Genomic DNA, 26514 nt, shown 5'->3' on the forward strand with positions numbered 1-26514 from the left:
AGACATTTGATGGTGAGTTGAAAAATAGTTTGCCAGCAGTTTATAAAATCAAATGACAATGAAATATAACTAGGAAAGTTCACAGTTCTCTGGAAAGTTCACAAATTGCTCATGAGAAAGCCCATGCTTATTCATAATTACACTGACACTAATTTGCTGATGAAAATAATATGGGATCCTTAATTGGTTGATAGATCATTAGCTCCTGCTGCTAGCAGGATAGAGGTAAAATTCTGAAAGAATCACTGAGCAGTAAAGTTAACTTTGGGTATTCAGCCCCCAACTAACCAGTTGTGACTGAACATCCAGTTAAAGATTTATTTATTTATATTTCTTTATTTATTTATCTATAACTTTTATATACCGACATTCAAATGAATATCACATCGGTTCACATACAACTGGGGAGTCCAAAAAACTAGTAGGGAGAAAGGAAGGATAAAGTTACAATTAACAGGGAATCATAAGGAATGGGGTGAGAATGCGGAACGGTCTAAGGGACCAAGTGAAAGTACTAGCAGGAAGGATACAGCAAACATAAAACTTTGTTGAGATAACTATAGTACATAATATATTTACAAAAAATGTATGACAGTTAAGGCACTAGCTGTTGCGGCAAAATTGTAGAGACAATGTATAATATTTGTGGTTTACCAGTGATGGCTATAGGAAAGTTAGGTAGTGAAGGGTTAATAAGATTAGGTTATGGGAACTGGGACAGAGGCTCAGATGGGATTAATTGAATGCTTGTTTGAATAACCAGGTTTTTAACTTTTTTTTTAAAGGTGTTTGGACAGTGCTCCAAGCATAGGTCTGGCGGCATCGAATTCCATAATGTAGGACCTGCGATGGAGAGAGCATGTTCTCGGGTGGAAGTGAACTGGGTAGATTTGTGTGAGGGGGCAGTAAGAGTTCCTAGGTAGGCGGATCTGGTAGGCCTGTTAGGGATATGAAACTGGAGAGAGTCATTAAGCCAGTGAATCTCATTATTGTGTAGGGTTTTGTGGATGATAGTTAGGCTTTTATGAAGGATTCTAGCTGGGATGGGTAGCTAGTGGAGGTCTCTGAGGATTGAAACAAAACGTATGCAGTGAGATTTAAGGCAACCATTTGTGTGGCTGTACTTAGGTGGACAAATTTGGCTTAGTGCTGAATATTGTGATAACCAACTAAGGGGCTCAATCACAAAGCCATGTTAGGCCATTTACCGCATGGCAAATGCTGTTTCTGTGCAATAAATGGCCCAAAGCATGAATTTGAAATACCGTGTGTTATTCAGCTCTCAGCATAGCATGTATTAAAATGAGCAGAGAAGCATCCATACCCTGATCTATGCAAATCAAATAACACAGTTTGCCTGCAAAATCACAAGCTGTGTTATTTGAATGGAAGTTAGCTACAACACAAGAGTTGTTACTAAATTTCCCCAGGAAAACTGACACACTAATGCACATCCCAATGCTCCCGGGGTAACCCCAAGGAACTGCCACCCCTCCCCCTCAAAGTATCAAAAAATCCTAGGGCTAGGCATAGACACCCTGCCTCACCCCTCCCCCACACCACCCCTAGAGGTAGCCATATTGTAATAAAAATATATTACTTTTAGTGCTCTAGCACGGACTTCATCCCAACCCCCAACTCCTTCCTTTTCAGTGACAATTAAGGCCTCCAGAGGCCTGACCTCCCCCACCCAGCCCACTTTCCAGATCCTCAAAGTTCTTACAAATTATTCCTTGATGGTCTAGAGTAGGTCTGGTGTGCCCCCTAGCCTCCAGGCCCAGTGCAACCATTTTTCAAAATGGCACCTGCTGAACCAAATCACTGTGAACCTGGAAGATGTAGTAGGCCGGATTGACAAACTAAAGAGTAGCAAATCACCTGGACCAGATGAAATTTCTGATCTATTAGTTAAAATTTGTAATCTATCATTAAAATCACCCATTGTACCTGAAGACTGGAGGGTGGCCAATGGACCTCAATATGTAAAAAGGGCTCTAGGGGCGATCCAGGTAACTATAGACCAGTGAGCCTGACTTCAAAGCCGGGAAAAATAGTGGAAACTATTCTAAAGATCAAAATCGTAGAGCATATAGAAAGACTTGGTTTAATAGAACACAGTCAATATGGATTTACCCAAGGGATGTCTTGCCTAACAAATCTGCTTCATTTTTTTGAAGGGGTTAATAAACATGTGCATAAAGACGAACCGGTAGATGTAGTGTATTTGGATTTTCAGAAGGCGTTTGACAAAGTCTCTCATGAGAGGCTTCTAAGAAAACTAAAAAATCATGGGATAGGAGGCAATGTCCTTTCATGGATTACAAACTGGTTAAAAGACAGGAAACAGAGAGTAGGATTAAATGGTCAATTTTCTCAGTGGAAAAGGGTAAACAGTGCCTCAGGGATCTGTACTTGGACTGGTGCTTTTCAATATATATATATATATATATATATAAATGATCTGGAAAGGAATATGACGAGTGAGGTTATCAAATTTGTGGACGATACAAAATTATTCAGAGTAGTTAAATCACAAGCGGAGGACCGTGGAAGACTGGAAGATTGGGCATCCAAATGGCAGATGAAATTTAATGTGGACAAGTGCAAGGAATTGCATATAGGGAAAAATAACTCTTGCTGTACTTACACAATGTTAGGTTCCATATTAGGAGCTGTCACCCAGGAAAAAGATCTAGGCATCATAGTGGATAATGCTTTAAAATTGTTGGCTCAGTGTGCTGCAGCTGTTGCAACCGTCCCTTCCCGACAGCTTCACTCCGCCTACCTTTCTTTCTTTGCACCTCCTCTCGCTATGGATGGACACCTGGCTGCCTCAGCGTCTGCCTGCTGTCCCTCTCCAGTGTCCTCGGACCGGCTTGGGTGCTGCCTCCCACCATGCTCCGCTGGTACCTTAGGGTGCGCATGCCGTGCGGCCCTCACTTTTCTTCCCTACTTGGCGCAAACCTCAGGGGCATCCCACTGTGATGAAGTCATGCTGCCCGGATAATTAAAGCCTACGATGTTTGCTAGCCTTTGTTAGCAAGGGGGATTCTTATGGATGGGATTCGCTCTCCATACCCAGCTACTCTGCCTCTCCAATTTTCCATTGAACTCTTAACACTAATGGGGTACCCGCTCCTTGGGGGTCTCACTTGCTTTTCAGGTCGCTATCAGGAAACCGGTACTCGCTCCTCGAGGGCCCATGTTCCCTGACTCGCTGCCTGCTCCTACCTTCTCTTCTGACTGGAAGGATTCACTAACTTCAACACCAGTGAGTACTACCATCTTCACCTCAGAGCTGTTCCCTGGAACCAGGTACTCGCTCCTCGAGGGCCTGCCTCCGTTCCAGCCCTAGTGCCATCTCCTACGTGGAACTGCTGTGTGAGTACATTAATTCAAGCCTCTCAGCTCTCAAGGATCAGGTACTCGCTCCTTCAGGGCCTGCTCTCCCTATCCTGGGGTCCTCCATACTGGGGCTTTGTGCATATTCTACTGTACTCATTATTCTCAGTTCTTTCCACTACAGCACTGCTACCGGAGGAGTCGCTGTTCCAGCGCCTGAGGGATACTAGCCCAGCCGGGCTACTTCTGCTGCTCACTACTGCCACCTCTGGTGGCTTCACCTCATTGTCTAATAAAAGATAAATGTCTGTGTGTGTCCTAAGCTGAGCCTGACCTGTGGCCCTTCACGGGACCTCCCCCCGTGGGCGTGGTCAGCTGCCACAGTGTCCAAGGGTCCACCCAAACCTCACTAATTATAACAGCAGCAGACAAAAAGCAAACAGAATGTTAGGAATTATTAGGAAGGGAATGATTAATAAAACGGAAAATGTCATAATGCCTCTGTATCACTCCATGGTGAGACCGCACCTTGAATACTGTGTACAATTCTGGTCACCGCATCTCAAAAAAGATATAGTTGCAATGGAGAAGGTACAGAGAAGGGCAACCAAAATGATAAAGGGGATGGAACAGCTCCCCTATGAGGAAAGGCTGAAGAGGTTAGGGCTGTTCAGCTTGGAGAAGAGACGGCTGAGGGGGGATATGATAGAGGTCTTTAAGATCACGAGAGATCTTGAATGAGTAAGTGTGAATTGTTTAGTTACACTTTCGGATAATAGAAGGACTAAGGGGCATTCCATGAAGTTAGCAAGTAGCACATTTAAGACTAATCGGAGAAAATTCTTTTTCACTCAACGCACAATTAAGCTCTGGAATTTGTTGCCAGAGGATGTGGTTAGTTCAGTTAGTGGTTAGATTCAAAAGGTTTGGATAAGTTCTTGGAGGAGAAGTCCATTAATTGCTATTAATCAAGTTTACTTAGGGTATAGCCACTGCTATTAATTGTATCAATAGCATGGGATCTTCTTGGTGTTTGGGTAATTGCCAGGTTCTTGGGGCCTAGTTTGGCCTCTGTTGGAAACAGGATGCTGGGCTTGATTGACCCTTGGTCTGACCCGGCATGGCAATTTCTTGTGTTCTTATGTAATAGGAGCAAAGGTCCAGCGGGTGCCATTTTGAAAAAATGGCCACCGCCCTTTTTCTATGGAACATTCTTGGAAAAATACCCTGGGCATGACTCAACCCAGCACCTTTTTTGTCTGGCTATATCTGTGCACAATTTTGTAAAGATGGAGTTTAGCTGTCGGGGGAAAGATTTTTAATGAGCTAGATTTTAGCTGCACAAATCTTTTGGTAATCATCATAGATATTGACTGATAAGGACCAATTGGCCCACCAGTTTGTCCAGTTGTTCCCCTCTACAATGATCAAGCTAAAGATATATCCCAGTTTATTTATATATTTATTTATTTGTTTATTTATAATTTTTTGTATTCCTCCAATCCACAAATCTTGGTGGATCACAACAATATGTACACAATCATAAATGCAACATACAGACAAATACAATAAAGGCAAACATTGACAGTCATATTCTCTTAATTGCCTATGCCTTTCCAAGTCAATGTTGTGTTCATTCGTTCATTCTTCTTTGTTTCATTACCATTCTTTTACCCAGCCTTTCAACCCAATTCTTACCATTGCTCTGTCCCAAGCATGTTTCATTTTTGTCACAGCAATGGCTTCCACCACCTCCCCTGTAGGTTATTCCAGGCAACTTAAATATTAGGTTTCTTGGACTATTATATTTGCAGCAAAATAACAAAAAAATAAACTACAGAGAGACCTACGTCCATTATATTTTGATACTCATGTAAGCGGTAGCCATATATGAAGGTCTCCTTTAACACTGATGTCAGCAGAGTTGCTAAATATTTAAGGGCCATCATTTTAGTTTGGATATTAGGTAGACTGATTTTGACAGCTGTTCCAGCCATCCACCACCCTCTCAGTATACAAGTATTGCCTCATATTTTCTATATGCCTTCTTCCCATTAAGTTTTCCTTAAATGTATTTATTTATTTATTTTTTAAAATGAAAAATGCTTACTTCTACTTTATTGAAGATTGCTGAATGTTTATATATTTTGATCATTTTTCCCCTTAACCTTTATTCCTCCAGCAAGTATATTTTGAGTATCTTAAATCTATCTGTGTATAGTTTTTGCTGCCAGCACTGTACTATTTTGGTAGCCATTCTTTGACTTATTTCAGTCCTCTCAAAGTCCTTACAAAGATATGGCCTGCACAACTGAACACAGTACTCAGGGTGGGTACTCACTAGTGATCTGTACAAGAGCGATATGAGCTCCTTTTTCCTGCAGATGATACCTCTCACTGTGCACCTGAGCATATCATGAATGTTCCCTGCCCACTTTATCACACTGACTGGCAGCCTTCAGGTCATCTAGGATGATTATTTGTAGGTATCTTTCCTGTTTAACAGATGCCAGTTCTTGTCCTCCTAATTGATGAGTGGCTAATGGCTTTCACATGCCAGATGCACGTTTTTACACTTTGTTGCATTTAAGCACAGCTTCCAAACTCTTGACCGTTCTTTCAGTTTTTTCAAGTCCCCTTCCATTCTTTCAATCCTCCCAGTATGTCTACCCTGTTACAGATATTTGCAGCCATCTCACAAAAAACATGTGTTTACCTCAAGTTCTTCAGCAATGTTACTAATAAAGATCTTGAAAAGAACTGACCTCAGTTCCAAATCCTGGGGTATCCCACTATTCAATTTACCTTCATCAGAATGAACTCCATTGATCACCGTTCACCAGTCCCTCATTCAATTAACAACTTTCTGTCCTACCCTTAGCTCCTTTTTTAGGGTGCTTTCCGAGGAAAAGGGACACACCTTTGGGCACTGTTGAGGCCAAGCAAATTCACTGCAGTCCTAATGGTTCTTCAGATCAAGGGAAAACAACTTGTTTTAGACCCAAAGGAATGAAATTCAGTCACTCAAGAAATGCTCCCCCCCTATAGATAATTGGTTGTTGCAATCAATAAAGAAATTCTACTGAAGCAAAATATAAAGTGTTAGAAAATAACACAATCCTCTTCCAGAATTACAGTCTCTCAACAATACACAAAACACTCAGCAATTCACATGCTAGATGTTCCTCTGGCTTCCATTGCCTCTAAGACTTTCTCAGAATCAGATATGGAACCCTCTGATATCATTACAGGTTCTCCTTTGTACCTGTAAGTGACTCTCCGCTCCTCTCCTTGGGATGGAAACCCTCCACAGGTTGCAGTCACAGATTCCTCCTTTATAAAAATTAGAATATAGTACACTACTAGGGATGTTTAGTCACAAAATATCTGTAGTTGGCTGAGTTTTCTTCCCTTTGGGGAAAAAGGAGAAATTCTCCCACTCACAAAAATAGTAGAAAAAAAAACAAAAAACACAAGAATAAGCCCATCAGGTCTGTGTGAAAAGACAAATGGCACTGCCACTGGAAAAACGGGAGAAGCTGGACATTCTTTCCAAGGAGTAGACCAGCACCCTTTCTGTCTTTCCAAGCACTTTTCTCTCAAGACTCCTGCAATTCCCTCTAGAGCTGCTATTTTATATACTGAAGAAAACTCCTTCCATAAGGTTGGATTATCTAAATGGCTCTTACAAACCCAATACAAACCTTGCACTCCCATTGTCCAGTCTGCTTTCCAGTCTTCTACGTGGGACAATGTCAAAGCCTTACTAATTTTCAGATATGCCACTTTTGCCACCTCATTAAAGAATTCTCTGGTTTGTCTGACAGGATCTTCCTACTGTGAAATGTTCAGTCTGGCGTCTTCCAATCTATTTGCTTCAAGTTTTCGAGATATTGTACTTTCTATCCTTTAACAGTATCTCCATAGTTTTCCCACTTCTGAAATTAGACTAAGGAATCTGTAGTTGTCCTCCTCTTCCTTGTTTCTAGTTTTGTGGCATCCACTCTCTACCCATGTCTTGGGACATACCCTGTGTCTATAGTAAAAGCCTTTCATGTACTTTTTCAGTATACTGGGGTATACTTCATTGGGTTCCATGGGCATATCTACTCTAATTTGTGCTAGTACTTCAAGTTCTAAATTTACCCAGATTAACTTTAACCAGCTACATTCAGCAGAATACATATCCGACCATGTTCCACTGAATATCCGGATAAAGTTATGCAGGTAACTTACCTTTCCAGGCACATCTGCCTGCTGAATCTCAACCTCTCTATTACTATGTTTTGAATGATAAACTCTCCACAACAAATGCTGTGAAATCATGATCGAGTTCAGTAGCTTGTTTCATGTACTCTCTTCTCACCTTGAAAGCTTTTATGACGTCCAGTCATTAAATCTGTGATGACTGGGCTTTCTACACCAGAGGTGCTTATACGTACATTTCTGAATTTCTAAAATTGTAAAGCTTGATGGGATCCCAAACAAAAAAAGTAGCCATGTAAAATTCAAATTATTTAATTTTCAGTCAAGTAGACCCTAAGCATGCCAGTGAACCTCACTCTCCTCTCTTGATTATCTTAGCTCATGCAATTGGTATCATGGTATCAAAGCCTTTACAAACTGCTTAACTCCTTCTGAAGCTTTCCTCACACTACAGTGTTGTCTACTCTATGTGCAATGTCTCCTCTTACAGATATGTTAGTCACAAGGGAGTTGATCCAGATTTAAATCTACAGAATTTTTAGGTATGAGCATGTTTAACAAAGAAATTTAAAAAAATTGGCCAGATAAAAAATGATCAGAGATTGCTTATTTATGAATTTTTAATTCAATGTTTGCATTTTTAATGTTCTTAAATACTGTTTTATTATTTTAGCCTTCCTTAAATTTAGTTTTATTTGTCTTAGTCTTAGTGTTTATGGTATGTTTTGCACTTTATTATATATGTTTGCCTTCTAAGCCGCTGGGCCTTGTTATCAGCAGCCTATAAATCCCAATAAATAAATAAGTAAATACATGCTGTGGGAATGATTGTCTCCAGTGGGCTAATGTTGCCTGAACTAGTTTTCCCTTCTACAAGAGAGAGAAACTGATTCTCACATTTTCAGCTTCCTATTGCGATTGAAGTGGTTATTAATCATTCCCCAGTTCTAGTTGTCTATCTTTCTCATAAAATAACCCTCCATAGTGATACATCGACTCCTAAAATATCTTACCATGGTTACTATAATATGCTCCATCGGTCCACCAGCTGAGATGTGCAGTTGAAAGACTAGCTAAATCTGTTAAAGTGGTAAACTGGAGACACACGGGTGCCATGCTAAAGTACTTTTATATAGACCAACCTCACCAAGTAAGCCTTCTTGTCAATTTGCTCATTCTCCATTGTAAACTGCCCTTTCTAATTAGGTGATTTTAGGACTCACTCACAGCTGCATGGTTGGTTAGAGATATGAAGCATAAAGCCACTGAAATTAGAAAAAAAAAAGCTAGATATGCTCTGCTTTTTTTGTCTCAAAAGTGAAAAGAATAAAAAATGGAGTATTTGCTGATGTCAAATCAGTGCGAGACAACATAGCTATGTGACCTGGCCTTGCTTGTCATAAATGTTTTTTCCCTGTTTTCCCATATCTAGGGGTTTTTGCATTTTTGGATCCCCCACCTTTTTGTGGGGTGTGGCTCAGGGGTATATATTGCCCCTTGAGCATGTTCAGAGTCAGAGGGTTAGGAGAGGCTGCATGCTGCACAAGGTCTTCCTGCATCCCTGGCAGACTGACCACGTTGGAGGTCTTGGCCTCTTGCTAAGAGGACTGGCCAGAGGGTCTTTGCTGCTGACCCAGGAGTTGCCGGAGAATTGAAGAGTGAGGTGTTTTGAGGAGAGAGGAGAATTTTGGAAGAGTTTGAGAATTGAAGACGTTTTGGAAATTTTTGACTTTGGATCAGTTAAGTGACAGAAGGCCCCTCTCACCTATGCTTGAAGAGCTGTTTCTTGGGGTTTTCTTCGCCTCTCTGCCCAGAAAACAGCAGAAGAGAAGACCTGTGACCTTTGAGAGAAGATCTGAAGTTATCTGGGTTTTTTCAACAAAAAGCTTTTTCCCTAATCACCCAGCACCTGGTTAAAGTTGGTTGTTTCAGAGGAACACCTTTCCTTCCAGGGGAAAGGTATTTTGGAGGTGAACAATGGCTCAGTTACAGGAAGAAAAAGACCAGATGTGGCACCATGGGAAAAGAAACCACTCTTTTCCTTATTTTGATTTTCTCAGGCTATGTATGATTTTTCCTTTCTACCACGGATACTTCTTTAAGTTGAAATAAATTATTTTCAGTTGAACACCACCATTGGACTCCCTGCTTTATTCCAGAGTGCCTTTCCTACCCGAAGACATCCTCTGCTATGAGTATACTGACCAGTTGAGCCATTTGGGATACAAGTCGAGGACCGAGATTGTGTTACCCACTATATCACCAGGGACGAGGAGGTTAATCCTCTCCCGCACCGGATGAACCCCAGTGTCCTCAGGGGCTTTTTGTGAAACATATTGGAGAGTAAAAGAGGTCTGGGACTTCTGAGGAAGTGTGTAACCCCCTTTTATTCAGTGCATCCCATGAAGGGGGGGGGGGGTTTACACCTGTTTCTGACAACCTTTTCTGCCTCATTTTCATAGACCTGTATGAGTGAATGAGAGAGAAAGAGGGAGGTCTGGAAAATCATTGCCTGCAATACATGTGCGTCTATGACAGTAAGACAGAAAGGGATATTTCTTGACATTTTGCACTTCATTTTACTGGTTTATGCAAAAACACTTGCATTCAAACCTGCACAAAGTATTTTAGTGATGTGCAAAAAAATAAATAAATGTTCAAAGTTACAAAATCAATTTTGTTCTTGTTGTGCTGGGATGGCTCAGTGCTTTCTGTTGGAGTTTTAGAATATTGTTGATGCTTCACAAGCCAGAATCTGAGTTAACGTTGCCATGGTAGTTGTAAGGAAAGGTTTGCCTCTGTACTTAATGGACAATGGAAACTGTAAATAAACTTGATTACCTGTATCCAAACTCCCTGTCAAGGTGAGCAGAGAAGTGGTTTAACTCAGCCGTTAGACAATATTGCGATGCAGATGCTGTTTTAGAAAGCACGGAGAGACTTGAGCTTGGCAAGCATTGTAATGTTTTTTTACTTTAAGTGTTCTCTGCTAGACTGCTGCAGGCACTCGGCAGTTTTGAACCTCACCTCCCCCATACAGGTAACATCAAAGGTTCTCTCAGCCTATGCTACCACCAAGCTTTCATACACCAGATATGATAACCGTCTCATGAAGTATAAATACGCAAGCATAAGATAAGCCATTTCCCTCGTGTTCCGCAGATGCATATATATAGCAGAAGCAAGAAATGAGGGGCATGATGATAGTGGTCAGGAATGAGAGTGATGGTAATCTGCTAGGCTTAGCCTTTGCAGAGACTGAGACATGCAAAAATAGGCTCCCTAAGTAATCATTTGTACTTCCTTGTTGCTGCATATCTATATTCCATTGCATTTATTCAAGAAGAAATATGGCCTGGCATGTCAAGTTGTACCACACCAGCAACAGCAGCAACTGGATAAGCTGATGAGTATGCTGAATATTTGGGGGTCAATGTATTCAAGCGCTCCAAATTGTGCCAAGTTCACTACGCGCAGAAAAATGGCAACTTCTGCACCTAAGTTGGGCTTAGGCACCCAATTTTCCTTTTAAAGCACGAAGTGGATTTTGCAAATTTTATTGGCGTTGCATGAAGTGCACTTAAGCATGTAGATTCACTCTTGCAAAATGTTATGCAAGTTCAAGTGTAATGAGCTGCTGTAATGCAAAATTATGCAAAGCAGATCATTTACCTTGTTCACAGTGCTAAAACACACGTGAAAAGGCTTTCCAGGCCAGTGTTTGCTATAAGGATAATTACATTTCATTGAAGTTCAGTTATATTTTTTCAAAGTTTTCCATTGGATACTTCTGCAGATAAGTTTCTACCAGGTTTGTTTGCATACAAGTCCTAGTAGAAAACTTCCACACAAAAAAAAATTATGACTTCTGCATGAACTTAGGGACACTTTACTGAATTGACTCAGTTTTTTTTTTACTTGTACTATATTCTGGTCCCCATGTGAATGCAAACTGTTGCACCACCAGCGCTTGTTAATGGAATAAAAGAAATGGTAACTAGATCCTATCCTTATAGCAAACACAGGACATTTTGAATAATCTTTGTGTTCCAGTCCTCCTGAGTTTTCTCGCCCGTAGAAAAATAGGAATTAAAACTATTGTAGTGCTTTGAAATGGGAACAGATAGATCAGGGCTACAGTTATTCTCAATATCTATGTCAACACAACTGGTCCCCCCCACAGACACATGTAACTCCTCTTTGGTTTAGAGCCAGAATGAGGGGGCCCCCCCCCCAATCCCCAGGGCCAGTCTCACAGTCCCAGACCTCCCACTGGGGATGCCACAACAGTCTCTCACTGCTCTCAGTCTCCATCGTTGGTAGACTCACTCTTTGCCGTCTTGAAAGAGACAAGCAGGACCCTTGGATTGGTGTTCAAACGCGGGGTGGAGTATCACCCTCTCCCAATCCTTAGCAGGCGGGGGGAGGGTAAAGGCCCTCCTGAGTTGGGAGTAGGTGAAAAATCAAAACCTGCTCTCTAAAAAGCCAAAACTCTCCCCTCCTCCTCTATCAGCTGGACTATCCCTCTTCCAGGTCTGTGAAGGCAACTGGCAAGCAGGGCAAGCTCCGTCCCCTCTGGGACCAGGCTGTAGAGCCCCAATTTGGGGAAACCTCCAAAGTCATTCCTCGTCACCTTTCAGAAATCAAGAAAGGAGCCACGCGTGGCACATCCTCAGCCCAGTATATACGGGAGGCCAGACCAATCCCAGCACCTTGGGTGGCGAAAAAGAAAAATCTTAGGGCTGCTCTTAAAAATACAATAACCCTGCTCTTATAACTGGGGAAAGGCAAAACAATTGGTAAGAGCACACATAAGAGCATCGCCATTTTTCAGTCTTGAATCAACTATTCGTGCATTAGTTTGGTTCATTCAGCAGTCTTACTCGCTCTCAATTCAATATTCCTAACAGACTAAATTGCCAACAAAATGCTGCATGGATTTCTCAATTTTCTGCTCCGACACGTCTGCACAGGAATATAAGCAACCTTTCCTCTAAGAGCTAGGGCATCTTTTTCACCTGGCAGTGTCTTACAAAAGGTCTCTCACTGTGTGCTCTAAGTAACTTAGCCATTTGCAATATCCTTGTCTGCCAAACACAGCCCTAAGAGGAAAGGCCCTCCAGCGCTGACTATTTTTCCTGTAATTTTGCCCAATTAATCTTTAGCTGTCTTTCTAGAAAATGGAAAAAAAAAAAAGTCAATTGACTGGCCAGGCAGAAAAATCTTAACGACTTTGATACCTGATTTTAAAAAAAAGGGAACTCTCTACAGAAAAAGTACATGTTTAAATCAATGAAACCTAATAACACACTGACAAGCAGTTTTCTGTACCTAGACACACACATACACACACACACACACACACACACACAGAGGAAAAAGATGTCACACGCTTTCGTTGACAAATGTCGTAGACATACATTCTAATACCTACTAATGTGAACATTTTAAATGTTTTCTTCCAGTCATCAGATAATGTTGGCTGGTAGGCTGCAATTAACTTTGGGGCTGGGGAAGCAATAATTGTGGGCCTGTGTTATTGGACACAAATGAGCCCATTTATCAGCTTCCAGGCGGCCGATTTGTAAAGCTGCATGCTGATAAAGGAGTACCACACCTCACTAGCAGCCCAGCGCTTCTGGCTGTTAGCCGCAGCAGCAGTGGCAAGGGACAGAGATCCCAAGCATCTGAAAGGACAGAGACTCACAAAGACCTCTTCAGATCACTGCTGGCATCCGAGCTTCCCCTCATTAACACATTAAAGCTTTGCTGTCCGTTCCATCAGAGTGACTCTGTCCATTGCTCCCCGGTTCTCTATAGAGCCACTTACACTGCTGCTCTTTTGAAACTTCACAGGGTGAGAGGGGGTGGGTGGGGGGGTGGAGAAGCCATGTACTGTTCTCTTACACCGAGCTGCAATCTGCAATCAAATTTCCTCTGAGCATAACCACACCAGAGCCACAGACCTTCCGAATGTCACAGTGAAGTGATAGAAACATATAGAACCTGTCTTGCCAAATTGCTCTTTCTAAGAAAGGTCTTGTGATGAACAAGTCATGGAGGTCCTTTGTGAGTGCACAGCAGTCAGTGGAGATATTTCGATCTTCATAAAACCTGCCTGACAACGCATGTTTACAGTATGTCAAAAACCAATCGGGAAACCGAGGGAAAAGGGAACAGCACTGAGGTGATCACATTTGCCAGCGTTTCCTTAAACAGGCTCAAGCTTAGCGTCAACCTCCTTGACTGCAATCAAAGGTGAGAGCAGCAGCAGCGGCCCTATCCCCACGCTCTCCTCTACCAGGGCTGGATTCAGGCGCAGGCAGCATAAGCGCATGCCTAACGTGCCAAATTCTGAAGGTCCCCGAGTACTGGGAAACCCCCCCACTACTTTCTGATTTCCAGAGGAAAATCCCGCCCCCCCCCCCCCCCAATACCTTGAGTCCTCTGCCTATGGGCCCTGTCCTCTGTCTGTCTCACTTCCACTCTTGCACAAGCACATCTACAGAAGCAGGGTGTGCAGACATGGTGACCTGTGTGATATCCTTGGGGGATACAGTTCCCTGTTGATATGACATAACCAGGAAGCATTTGATTGGATAAAAAAAGTAAGGATGCCCAGGGCCAGTGCAAGGTTATTAGGCATCCTAGGTAAACCTTACAGCCTAGCACCACTTCCCATCCCTTGGATTTCCCCACACACTGTGAAAAAAGTTCAGGTGAATTTTCAAAGGCGTTGCGCATGTAAATGTGAAATACTATCGTAGAAATTTCCAAAAGCCATATACCCGCTATAATTGCACTTAAAGCAAGCAAAACCGATTGACAAGCCTGAACTCATAAAACCACATATAGACTTCTAACATATCGTACTATTTAGATAACCACAAAGCACCTCTGATCCTCAAATTGCTCCACTAAGCTACCTACTCCTTGAGTTATTCTTGCTTATGGAGCTTCTCCCCCCATCCCACTCCACCAATGTAGCAATGCTGAAATGTCCACTGAAGCACCGCCTGGCAAGTGCAAAACGCCACCGCTGATATTGCCTTTGTACACTGTAGCTGAACGTTGACTATTAATTGTAACTGCACCCAATTACTGATTTTATTGTTGTAACGCGCTTTAAACTCCTTTAGTTGGAAAAGCATATCCTAAAAAACAATCTTGATATTGATGCTGAATTAAAATTAATAAGGATTAAAAAAAATCGCCCACACTCCACACGTTGGAACATTTGATTTCTAGTCACTCTGAGATTGTTGTGGATTAGTGGAGCAGAGAAGTGCACAGACACTCTCCTCTCTCTCACACATACCATATACACACTCTCCAACATATTCACATTCGCTTGCTCACACACACACATGCTCGCTCTCTCTCTAGCTCTCTCTTTTTCTTCCAGAGGTTCTCTATCACACAGATACATACATGCATACACACTCTCTCTCTTCCTCCCTCGATAAGGTCTATGTCACACACCCATACATGCACACACTCACACACATACTGCTTTCTTTCTCTCTCACACTCACACACACACACACACACACACACTCTGTCTCTCTCTCTTATACATACACACAAACATACATGCCCTCATTCCAGCAGTCACAGCAAGGAGGCAGTTGCAGTCCAGCCTCCGACTAATAGCCCCAAGAGTACAAGGAGGAAAGCTGCCTGCAAGAAGCCTGTCCTCCTCTCACACTCAAGTCTCAGTAGGTCAGGCCTCTGCCTCCTTCTTGCTCTGTTCTGCTCCTTCTCCTGTTGTCCAAGGTCACGCAAAGCAGGCAGCACGTACTTCTCTGCTGCATCTGCACACTCGAAGACCTCCTGTCTCTGAATTATGACATTGGTACAGCCATGCAGGGAGAGGTGGAGATATGTGCCTGAGTGGCCCGTCAGCTTTTAACCCAATAGCGACTTGAGCGCCTCTCCATTTCGGTCTGACTGCAGGTGTCAGCAACGCAGCAGCGGCCTAGTTCATCCAGTGCTTCCACTGGCTCCGAGAATGCCCTCCTACTGTATATTTGGGCTAATACAACTAGCATTTTTTCATCATTCTAAAGAACCACAGAACTACCTTTATTTAGAAAAAAAAAAAAGAGTATTGTTTCACCCCTGTGCCAACAGAAAAATAGAGATTCAAGTGTCATAGCACCTGGAGGCAGAAAGACTTGACAGCAGGTCCAGTCTTGAGGCTCAGTAGCCGTGCTGTATACTGGCATGCGGAGGACATGGTTTTGATTCCCAGCTCGGGTATTCCATTCCCTTGGAGAGCTGGGGATACCGTGGAAATAGCTCCTGGGGGAGGAGAGCTGGCCCTGAGCAAGCACTGTCACTACAATGCCTGGGTTGCAAAAAAAAAAAAAACAAACAGGCCGATGCAATATCGGCGCGGGGAAAACAGGCGCTCTTGATTGCACAGCCACAGGTTAGGGAAATGGACACTCGTTAATTGAGCGTCCCTTTTCCTAACCTGACCCCCAGCACACTTAAAACAAAATTTTTTTTTTTTTAAAGGATATCTTCTTTTTTTGTTCCTCCAGTTTAATATCGCCACGATATTAAGTCGGAGGAAGTATAGAAAAGCAGCATTTTCTGAACATTTTTTGGGCTGCTCAAAAACTAACGCCTGCTCTGGGCAAGCATTCATTTCTGAGAGTAAAAATGTGTGCGTTGGAGGGAGAGAATAGCTAATAGCCTCCTCAACATGCATTTGCACGTGATGAGCGCTATTAGCTTCGCAAGGGGTTGGATGCGTGTTTTGGACGTGCTGATCCCCTTATAGCGTAAGGGGGTTGTGGACGTGTGTCCAATATGCGTGTCCGAGTGCGGGTTAAACCGTGCGCCGGGCTGAGCGCACTGTATTGCATCGGCCTGACAGAGTAGCTGTAAATGAGCACAGACCAATGCAGGCCAGATTAGATTAAACTAGAAGCCCAAAGGAACTGGAGACGCTTTTTGCATAGATGGAGAAGGAGGTAATGTCTCAGCAACTTATCTCTCATTTGTCTTTTCCTACCTGCCCCATTTTCTGTCTTTCTTGAATGACAATCCTGAAAGCAATGGTTAGAAATTTTGGCATATACAATCATCGTTGATGAGAGAAAAAATAAATTATTTCTATCAAAGGCAGGCAGCCCTAGCAAAACCGTATGTAGGACTGTAGATGTTGAGGACTTTGTACTTTTATTAGCATTTACTAAAACTATGAATATTTCATCAGTGATTCTCCTGTTTGAAAAAGAAATGATATTTAAATTATTGCATTAATGTTTCTCTTTTTTTGAGTGGTAATACCCTATGGGTTTTAGTTGAATCAGGCACCTTTGTCTATTTCAGTGCTCTCTTTTGGCTCAAGGGTAGCATATCAAACAGAATTGAAAAGGACCATGAGGGAACTTTTGTTTTACTAATCAGCAGCACAATTAAGTCTGGAGAACTCTTGAAGACCCAGCTCTTCAAAGCAGCAAATTAGCTGCACCCTCAGTCAAGCCTGCAATCATCCACTCTATTTGGTTGGCCTTTATCTTTGACTTTATCCTGCCTTTCTGGAAGCTCTAGGCAACTTACAGGCAAAACATGCAAAGTAGCACAGTAACATAGTAATGACAAATGGTTCATCCAGTCTGCTCAGCAAGCTTCCCATGGTAGCACCTGCTGACCCGTGCAGGTTACCACCATGTTTTTCTTAAGGGTAATAACTGCAGTTATCCCCAAGCCTTATGATAAGGGTAGTAATATTAGCCCTTGGAGAATTCTGTACAGAATTTGACAGGCCCCGATGTGCTGTGGGTGGAGGCAGTCCCGCACGCGGCGAAGATGACTCAGGCCCATGCGTGCCGCAAGCGGAAGCCATCCCACTCAGAGTGAAGATGGAGCAGGCCCCGGTGAGAGCGAGTCTATGTGTGTATATATGTAAGTCTGTGAGCCTAGGGGGTGAGAGAGAGAGAGAGAGAGCATGTGTGAGGGTGCATGGCTATGGGTGCCAGAGAGAGGGAGCCTATGTGAGGAGATTGTGAAGCAGTGTGTATATGTGTGAGAGACTGAGAACTGGTGTGTGTGAAAAAGGGATTGTATGTATGTGAAGGTGGTTGTTTGTTTGTGAGAGAGGGAGCCTGTGTGTATGTGTGAGAAAGAGCCTGTGTGAAGGGATGTGTGTGTGTGTGTGAGAGAGAGAAGGAGCTTATGTGTAGAGGGGTAGCGAGAGGGAGGGAGCCAATGGACAGAGGTGTGTGAGAGAGAGACATAGATAGCTTGTGTGAGGGTGTATGTGTGAGAAAGAAAGGGAGCCTGTGTGGGCATGTGTGCAAGAGAGAGAGGGAGTCTGTATGAGGGTGTGTGTGTGTGTGTGTGCATGCGAGAGAGAGAGAGAGGGGGGGGGGGAGCCTGTATGAGGGGATGTGTATGTGCACTAGAGAGAGGGAGCCTGTGTGAGGGGCAGTACTGAGAGAGGGGTCAAACTCTGGGAGTGGAGATAGAGTGGAAGGGGTTGAACTAGAGGGGGAGGGGAGAGATAGTGGCAGGTGGAGAAGTTGGAGCCTGAGAGGGCAAAGTGAAAGGAGACTGGCCAGGGGAGTAGAGACAGAGGGCGGGAGGGACACTCTTACAGTGAACGTCTAGGAAAATTCTGCTCAAAATATTTAACATTCTGCATCTTTAAGTAATAACTTTTTTCTGCATTAATTTAAAATATAATCACTTAGAAACTGTCATGTATATTGTGGTTTTTTGACCAATATAAAGAATGCAGAATTTAAAGTTTTTGTGTGCAGAATTTTACATTTTTTTTTGCGCAGAACTGCCCCAGGAGTAAAATATTTACAATGAACATCAAACTACTGTCAAATCCATTAAAAAAAAAAAAAAAAGACTGCTAGCAACAATTTTTACTAGGTGAGGAGTCTTCTTGAAAATTCAGGCAATGCTGCTTGACATGCTTTGCTTTTGGACTTAGCCGTAGAAGCAGTCCTGTCCTTTATCTCTTAGGTCTGCGTATCAGTACCTCAGACCATAAAAGTCAGGGCCTGCACTGATTGCTGTCTGTCTTCAATTCCCCTTTCTTCCTCCCTGCTTTAGAAGTGGACAATGATGTAACAGTTGTGTCAAAGGCTTATTGGTTAAGGGTGGTAATCTCCATGCCTTCTGTAAAGGGGTAGAAATTGCCACCCCATGCAAGTTACCCCTCATGCACCCTTTTCTTCATTTCTGTCCAACAGCCCACCTGACAGGTGATGCTTACATCATGACCGTCACAGGGCTAAATCTAAACATGTACTATGCATCCATAGGGGAACCCCCAACAACGGGCGCAGAGCAGAACTAGGACATAACCAATAGTTAAAACAGCAGTCACTCAAGAAAAATAACTTTAAGAAAGCCCTGGTATAAACATTAAAAATTCTCCAAACGCCAATAAGCAATTTCAAAATAGCAGACACATCACATAATACCCAATAGTTAAAACAGCAGTCAATCAAGAAAATAAAAAAAAAAAGCCACCTTTACTCACCCTCTCCAGCAAGTTTCCTACTCCTCTCTCTTGCAGGCCAGTAGAACACACCAGAAACAGCAGTAGCTGTTGAAGCTTGATCCTCATGGTCCTTAGCCTTAGGGCCTAAATCAGGCCACTTTCCTCAACCTTGGAGGGGTAGGAAAAGTTGAAAGTCACCATGCTACTGGTTGTCTTCTGCCATCCTCAGGATTGGAATTTATCCATGATGCTTTCTCTTCTCTACCTCTTTAGGTACACAATTGTTTATCCTCTGTGGCTCTGTGGCTCAATGCAATGACACGCGCCATTTTTAAAGATGGTGCCGGCCATCCAGTGCTCCCTCCATGTGACAGGGGCTGGCCAATGGCACAGATACCCTGTCACATTGTAAGGGCAAAGGCCATCGGCGCCATTTTTATTAGTGGCAGCCGACGGCCCGAGAGCGGGAGATCGTTCCTGGGACCCCCACTGGACCACCAAGTACCTGTAAAATGTTTTTGGTGGGGGGGGGGGAACTAAGGGATTAGTTTTAAAGGGTCAGGGTGGGTTTTTTGTTTATCAGCTCGGGCACAGCCGATAACAAAACCGCGATCAGGCCGGACGAAAAAAAAAAAAACACGATGTGAATCGAAACCGGAATCCGAACCGATTCTGGTTCCGATTCACATCTCTAGTGGATAATACATTGAACTCGTCAGCCCAGTGTGCTGTGGTGATCAAAAAAGCAAACAGAATATTAGGAATTATTAGGAAGGAAATGAAAAATAAAATGGAGGATATCATAATATCTCTGTATCTCCATGATGAGACCGCACCTTGAATAATGTGTGCAATTCTGATCACTGCATCTCAAAAAGGATATAGCTGCACTGGAGAAAGTGCAGAGAAGGGCGACCAAAATGATAAATGGTATGGAACAGCTGCCCTATGAGGAAAGGCTAAAGAAGTTAGGGCAGTTCAGTTTGGAGAAGAGATGACTGAGGGATGATATGACAGAGGTCTACAAAATCATGAAAGTTCTTGAACAAGTTAATGTATATCGGTTATTTACTCTCTCTCTAAGGGCACTTCATGAAGTTAACAAGTAGGCTCATTTAAAACAATTGAAGAAAATTATTTTTCACTCAGCACATAGTTAAGCTCTGGAATTCATTGCCCGAGGATGTGGTTACAGCAGGTAATGTAACTGGTTTAATATTGCCCGAGGATGTGGTTACAGCAGGTAGTGTAACTGGTTTAAAAAAAGGTTTAGATAAGTTCCTAGAGGATAAATCCATAAACTGTTATTATGGAAATTAATAAGCAATAGTTGCTTGTGATCTATTTAATGTCTGGGTACTTGCCAGGTACTTGTGACTTGGATTGGCCACTGTTGGAAACAGGATACTGGGCTTGATGGACCCTTGGTCTGACCCAGTATGGCATATCTTATGTTCTTATGTATGCAGCAGGAAGTAGATTGGGCATACCAAATGGATCTTAAGAATCTTATTTCCTGTCATATTCTATTTTTCTGTGAAATTGCTTGCCCCTCCCCCCAAGAAAAAACGGCTTAATAATGGTGTGATGAACTTTGATTCAGATATACGGTAAAACATGTGTAAATCCCTTTCTAGACCTTGACTGGACAAGGAAGCACATCTGGGAGCTGCTGGGCCATCATACAACCTATTGAGCTACTTGAGGTTCTTCCATCAGAGCTTCATAGCCCTTAGGGCTATAGAAATTTTCCTGTGGTCTTGAAATAAGGAAAACCCGAGACCAGATAGCACTGATCAAAAATGAAAAGAATTTACTGAAAAATTGCTGACAAAAACACAACTCATTTTCTTCTGGAAAAGATGAGTCCCAGCAGAGCAAGGAGCCTCCTATGCTTCATTTCCCTAGGAATCGTCTTCAGATTCTCTCCTGAAACCCAGTAATTTCCTCTTTGAGACCATGAGGCTTCCTCTTTAAGGCCTGGATTCACCTCTAAGAGAGCACCAGAACCTTCTGAGCCTCTGCTTCTATTATTCTTATCAAAGTTTCAGACATTACCCATTGGGTGTATGTCTGTATTATACCTCAGTCGTCCTCTAACCCTATTCATACGTGCCCCCAGTTAGACATATGTTTACCTGGTAAGAGACCTATGGGTGCCCTTACACATAATTCAGACACTTGCATGTTTTTGCATAGATCAATAAAGTTATTGTACCATGCCGTGATGTTTCAGAGAAGAGTGCGGGGGAGGCTGTTGTCAAAGGATGGGAGTCAGAGCTGCTCAGTATCACCGAGTGACTTTGGCTTGAGATTGCGTGTCCCACTATCCCTTTTAAACATGAGGAAGTGCCCTGAACGGGGTACTTCCTGGTGTATCATAAATCAGCAGAAAAAAAATATAAACAGAGAAGGAACTCAAAAGGAGAAAACGAATTTTCATTTCAGAAATGTGAACTTTCTAAACAGAAAAATCTCTTCCAGTCAATAGGCACACTTCTTCTGCTAGGTACTTTGTATTAATTTGCTGAAAATGTATATTCTGCAAATCTAAGAAGAGACAGAGCCCTCAGCAGATCACAGTCTGGAAAACATGGAAGCACAGCAGTGGTAGCCTCCAATAAACAAAACAAGCACATTGTATCAGTCCAGCAGAAGATCACTGAGATGGCTCTTCAGGGCGGGCAGGCGTATCAAAGTTTTACATGTGTGTAAAATGTGCTCCCGTTCTACCTTGGCACGTTTCCTTTTATTCATCTATTTTCATTGATTAAATCTGGAACAATGTGTGCTAGCACAAACAAAATTTCCTACATTGATTGGTCTCCGAATATGTCCTAAATTGCTGGCAAAAGAAATTCTGTGATTGGTTGAGAAACAAAGAGTGCGTTATAGACACCCGTTGCTTTTCTAACCTGGTAGCAAAGATGGCAACCTGCATGCTCCCCATGTCTTCATATGTCACCACAAACAAGCCGAATTTATTACAATGATGTTTTGTTATCCTGTGTTTCATGCATAGCCGTCACTGTTTTCTAGCCTGAGAAACCCTGTTGAGATTCTTTTACAGCCACAGATGTTCATTAATCACAGGTAATGGCAATCAGGCCAATGCAATACCATGCACTGGCCAGGGGTTAGCACGTCCAAAACGCGCGTCCAACCGAGTGTATAGCTAATAATGCTCATCACATGTAAATTAATGTTGATGAGGCTATTAGCTATTTTCTCCAGATGCAAAAAAAAAAAAAAAGTTCACAAGACATGCATAATTTTTAGCCTCAAAAATTAGCACCTGCCCATGGAGCAGGCATTAATTGTTGAGAAGCTAATTAATATCGCAGCAATATTAAGTTGGAGGAACCAAAAAAGAAGAACCCTAAAAAAAATTTTTTTTTAAAGTGTGCCGGCAGTCAGGTTAGGAAAAGGGATGCTCAATTAACGAGCATCCATTTTCCTAACCCACTGACATCCACCTCTCCTGGGTGCCAGATGCTGAGGAGGTGCTAGAGATGCAAAATTTTCCTAGTGCCTCCTTTTTACCATGGCAGCCAATTTAAACATTAAATCGGGAACCCAGGAGGGGTGAATCGGAGCGCGTTAAGAGAGCATTTAACACGTGCCAATACTGCATGGGTCTGAATGTTCTTTACAAATCAGTGACTCCCCAGAGGTTTCATCAAATTCACTTAGGACTGATGGAAAAAACCGACCTGGAATTTTTAAGAGCTTTAAGGAACAAAGGAAGTCCGGCCCTGAAAAGAATGTTTTTTTTCACAGGAGAGTGCTGGAAATCTTTCTCTGATTGTCTTTTGGTTTTTGCATCCGAGTTAACTATCCACTCCCAAAGCACAATTATTTGGGAACAAAGCAGGTATAAAATCAAACCAATAAAGGAGTTCCCCCAGGATACAGACAGGAAATGTGTCAAGGGGACTTGCTACAGCTCTTTTAGTAGGCATTTATGGAACATGTAAGCAAATAATGATTCATGCTGGCCCACAACAAGGGAATCCTCACTTCTGTGTAAATTATTTCAGCCTTGGCATTGTTAAAAATAAGCACAGAAATATGTCTGCATCAATAAGTCACAATTATTGGAGGGGTTTATTCAGTAGCATTTTAAAATCACAAGTGATGACATTCAAAGCAAAAGAAAACTAAGAAGTACTTTTTTTTCTGACATTAGTGTGCTAGATGTTTTGCATTGTAAGCTGATCATTTACATTGTTGTTTTTAAAACTTTTTGATAAACTCTGTTTCTGGTGCTGACAGTTCAGTAAGTTCATATCTACCTTTCTAAAGAGTTCTTGACACTTCTAGGCTAGGCAATAAAAAATGAAATGATTTCCATGCCCTCCACTTCCTATGTCATGCACTTTTTTTTTTTACCTTTTATTTCCTTGTTTCTCAGATGTTTCAACTAAAATTAATTTGATTGGGCTGTATATTTTTGCTTGATGTCATAATTACTAGCTAGTGACATCACAATCATTTTTAGCTACAAGAGCGTGAGATATCACAAGCAGAGCCCTGGTTAACACTTCAAATAAGTAGCTACAAGAGTAGACAATTGGCACACATATATTTTTGTGAGTAGCAAAGTGCTGAAGGAAGGATAAAATGAAAGGCTAGCTTAACTTGTACCTGAACAGTCCTGGGGCACCCATGTCCACATTCTAGCAAGTGTGACCTGGTCTATCATTTTTATTTCCAGGCAGATAAAAAGAGAGTGGAAGCTGTAATAGATTAATTTTAATGGTGCACTCTATCTGAGAAACTATTTATCAGTAAATCAGTGTAGCCATCACATTGGATGGTGAACTCCTCTCTTTGAGTCCAGGTTTCCATAATAAGTACTCATGACATTTGATATTTCAGTGCACTGGACAAAAGGACCTGGTTAATTTGCACAATTTGACTAGCCGGAAAACCAGACCTGTGTGGGGCACTGGAGAATTTGAGTTTGCCATCTCTGGATTAGCTGAAGTAAGACTGTAGTTCCCAGACATGCCCTCAGGCACTCTCAGCAGGTGGGTTATATGGAGATTTGTAGTTCTGATTTCCCTAATGCAGTTCCCTAAGAAAAGCAAGACTACAAGTCCCTGCATGCAGTGGGGTAAACCCTGGGCTGGATCAGAACTGTCAGGTGAATCTGGAGCCAGCTGGTAACTAAATTTAGCTTATATTCATTTCAAGGTTTTGGAAAGATCAAAATTCATTTATTCTATGTTTGACCAGCACCAGAAGGCGCATGTACACAGACATGCAAATGATGAACAAAAATATCACCCAACTATGACAATTTTATCATTCTTCTGTTTGCAAACACACCTGCCTATTAAAGAGAACTCAAGTCTGCTGAGAAGAATATGAATCATAATGGGGGTTTCCTACCTATTACAGTAGAAAAGTAGTGCCCAAGACACAAAGCCTGGAATAATTTCACAGTTCTTCTGTAAAATTATATTTAAAACATCAAAGCTTGCTATCTTTTGACATTTTTTTCTGAATAGCAAAATTCCTTGGAGGCCCTTTTCACATTAGAGCAGCAGCACGTTTAAGCCCAAATAAAAATTAGCGCAAACGTTTTTAGCATTTAAACAATGGTTACGACCATCCTGTCTTATCTCAGCAAGAGTCTGAACGGTTAATCCTCTGTCATCAATTCCCCTTTCACTACTAATGAGCATTGGTGATCAACTCAGTCTGCTTTATGCTGAGTCTTAACAAGAAAGCCACTGGTTCACAAGTTTTCCATATCAGATATTTTAATTTTACAACAATCGAGTGTTGCAGACTTTCTCTTTACATTTCTTTGACGCTATAAAATCCAGACAAACCGATCGCTTTACCACGAAAGGGACTTGTCCTGCTCGGAGAGCGAGTATCCCCGGAACACAATAAATGCAAGCCCCCCATTACCAGCCCTGCCACCATCACTGTGGGTAGCAAACTCCAGAAACCGAGTTAAAAAGGGCACCTGCCTATCGCCACACCACAATGTGCACGCACACGACCCAAAAAAAAATGAGCACATGTAACAACAACAGCAACAACGGGAAAGGACATTTCCAAAATCCAACCGTCGTCATCATCATCCTCCTCACTAACAGTTCAGGAGCAAGAAGTCTCCTCTAATTCTTCGGGCGCTGATCGAGCCCTGCACTTCAGCTCCCCCCTCCCCAACCATCAAACCCACCCAGCTTAAAAGTTTCCTGATCAGTTCCTGCAGACAAAGAAGCGCACAGTATGGGGGAGGGGGCTGAGGTGCCCCCCCCCTCCCCCTCCCTGAGCCCGGCGGCCGCTCTCACCTGTTAAACACCTTCTTCATCCTCTGCAGCAGGGTGGGGGAGACGGAGATGCTCTCGGCAGGAAGGTTCTCAATGGTCGAGACAACATGGTTCGGCTGCTCGGGGATCATGGCGAGTCCTGGGGATCAGAAGGCAGGGCACATCGTGCGCCGCCCGGCCGGGGAGGTGAGGAAAACCCAGAGAAGAGGCGAAGGTAGCCGGCGCCGCGGCAGGAACGAGTGCAAGGCTCAGATCCGACACCCCAGCGACGAGCAGGGGGGAGGGGGCTGCCCTGGAGGGCACGCGGACATGAATGGGGGGGGGGGGGGGGGGGCGTCCGGGCTCTCAGTAGCCTCCCTCTGCCATGCCACCGGCTGCCTCTACCCCTGCCCCCCTCTCCCTTTTTTTTTTTTTTTCGATTTCGCCTCTCTGGAGGGATGTGCCGAGGCTGGCAGGTGCTTTCCGCAGCCCGGCGGCAGTGCAGTGTGTGTGGGAATGAGTGCAGCCGGCTGCGAGACGGAGAGAGAGACACACACCACACATATATATCCACAGGGCAGTGAATGAATGCCGGGCAGGGGCAGCCCCGGGGAGCCAGCTCAGGAATGCAGAGCCCGTGGGAATAAGCAGCCCTAGCTCCAGTTTTCCAGGGCGCCGCCCACCTCGCTCTCTCTCGCCCCCCTCCCTCGCCCTTTGGCTGCCGGGAGTTGTAGTTTTTGCATGGGCTTTGACTGGGAAGAACGGTATCGGATTCAGTACCACCCACCCGGTGGACAGCGGCAAGCGAGCTGGCTGCCGGTTTCCCGAGGAGAGGGAGTTGGATGAAGTGTATCCAAGGGATCCAGCTAGGTGACTCACCGGGTTAGCCAGATTCTCCTCCTCCTCAGGGGTGAAAACTCAGCATTTCAGAATGGCTAAAAATATCTGCATACTTTGCAACACCTGCACACTTTTAATTGCATTTTTTTAAAAAAGAGGTGCTCCCTGGAGCGTTATAGCCGGGGGAGTAAATTATGCGGTAACATTGTATTTTCAAATGTATGTTTTGCCCTTGTTCTTCCACCTGCACAAATAGCAGGTGCAAAGAACATGGCCACTTTTGCAGCCGCATAAACTTTACATGAAATTTCAATCTACATATTCTCTCTGAAATTTCACAGCAAATTAATCTGGTAGGAAAGTACTTGCTGTACCTTG

At 43.1% G+C, this 26514-nt stretch overlaps 1 protein-coding gene across 1 annotated transcript in view; it reads right to left on the reverse strand.

The window, feature by feature from the left end:
* SLC35F1 (solute carrier family 35 member F1) overlaps positions 1 to 25893 on the reverse strand; it is an 889467-nt gene extending 863574 nt beyond the window's left edge. The window contains exon 1 of the mRNA XM_029596434.1: positions 25339 to 25893. Coding sequence (XP_029452294.1) covers positions 25339 to 25448 — 110 coding nt within the window. The 5' untranslated portion in view covers positions 25449 to 25893. The remainder of the gene's footprint in view (positions 1 to 25338) is intronic.
* Positions 25894 to 26514: the final 621 nt, after the last annotated feature.

This window comes from Rhinatrema bivittatum, chromosome 3 (assembly GCF_901001135.1).
Source record: "Rhinatrema bivittatum chromosome 3, aRhiBiv1.1, whole genome shotgun sequence".
In the NCBI taxonomy this organism is placed as follows: domain Eukaryota; kingdom Metazoa; phylum Chordata; class Amphibia; order Gymnophiona; family Rhinatrematidae; genus Rhinatrema; species Rhinatrema bivittatum.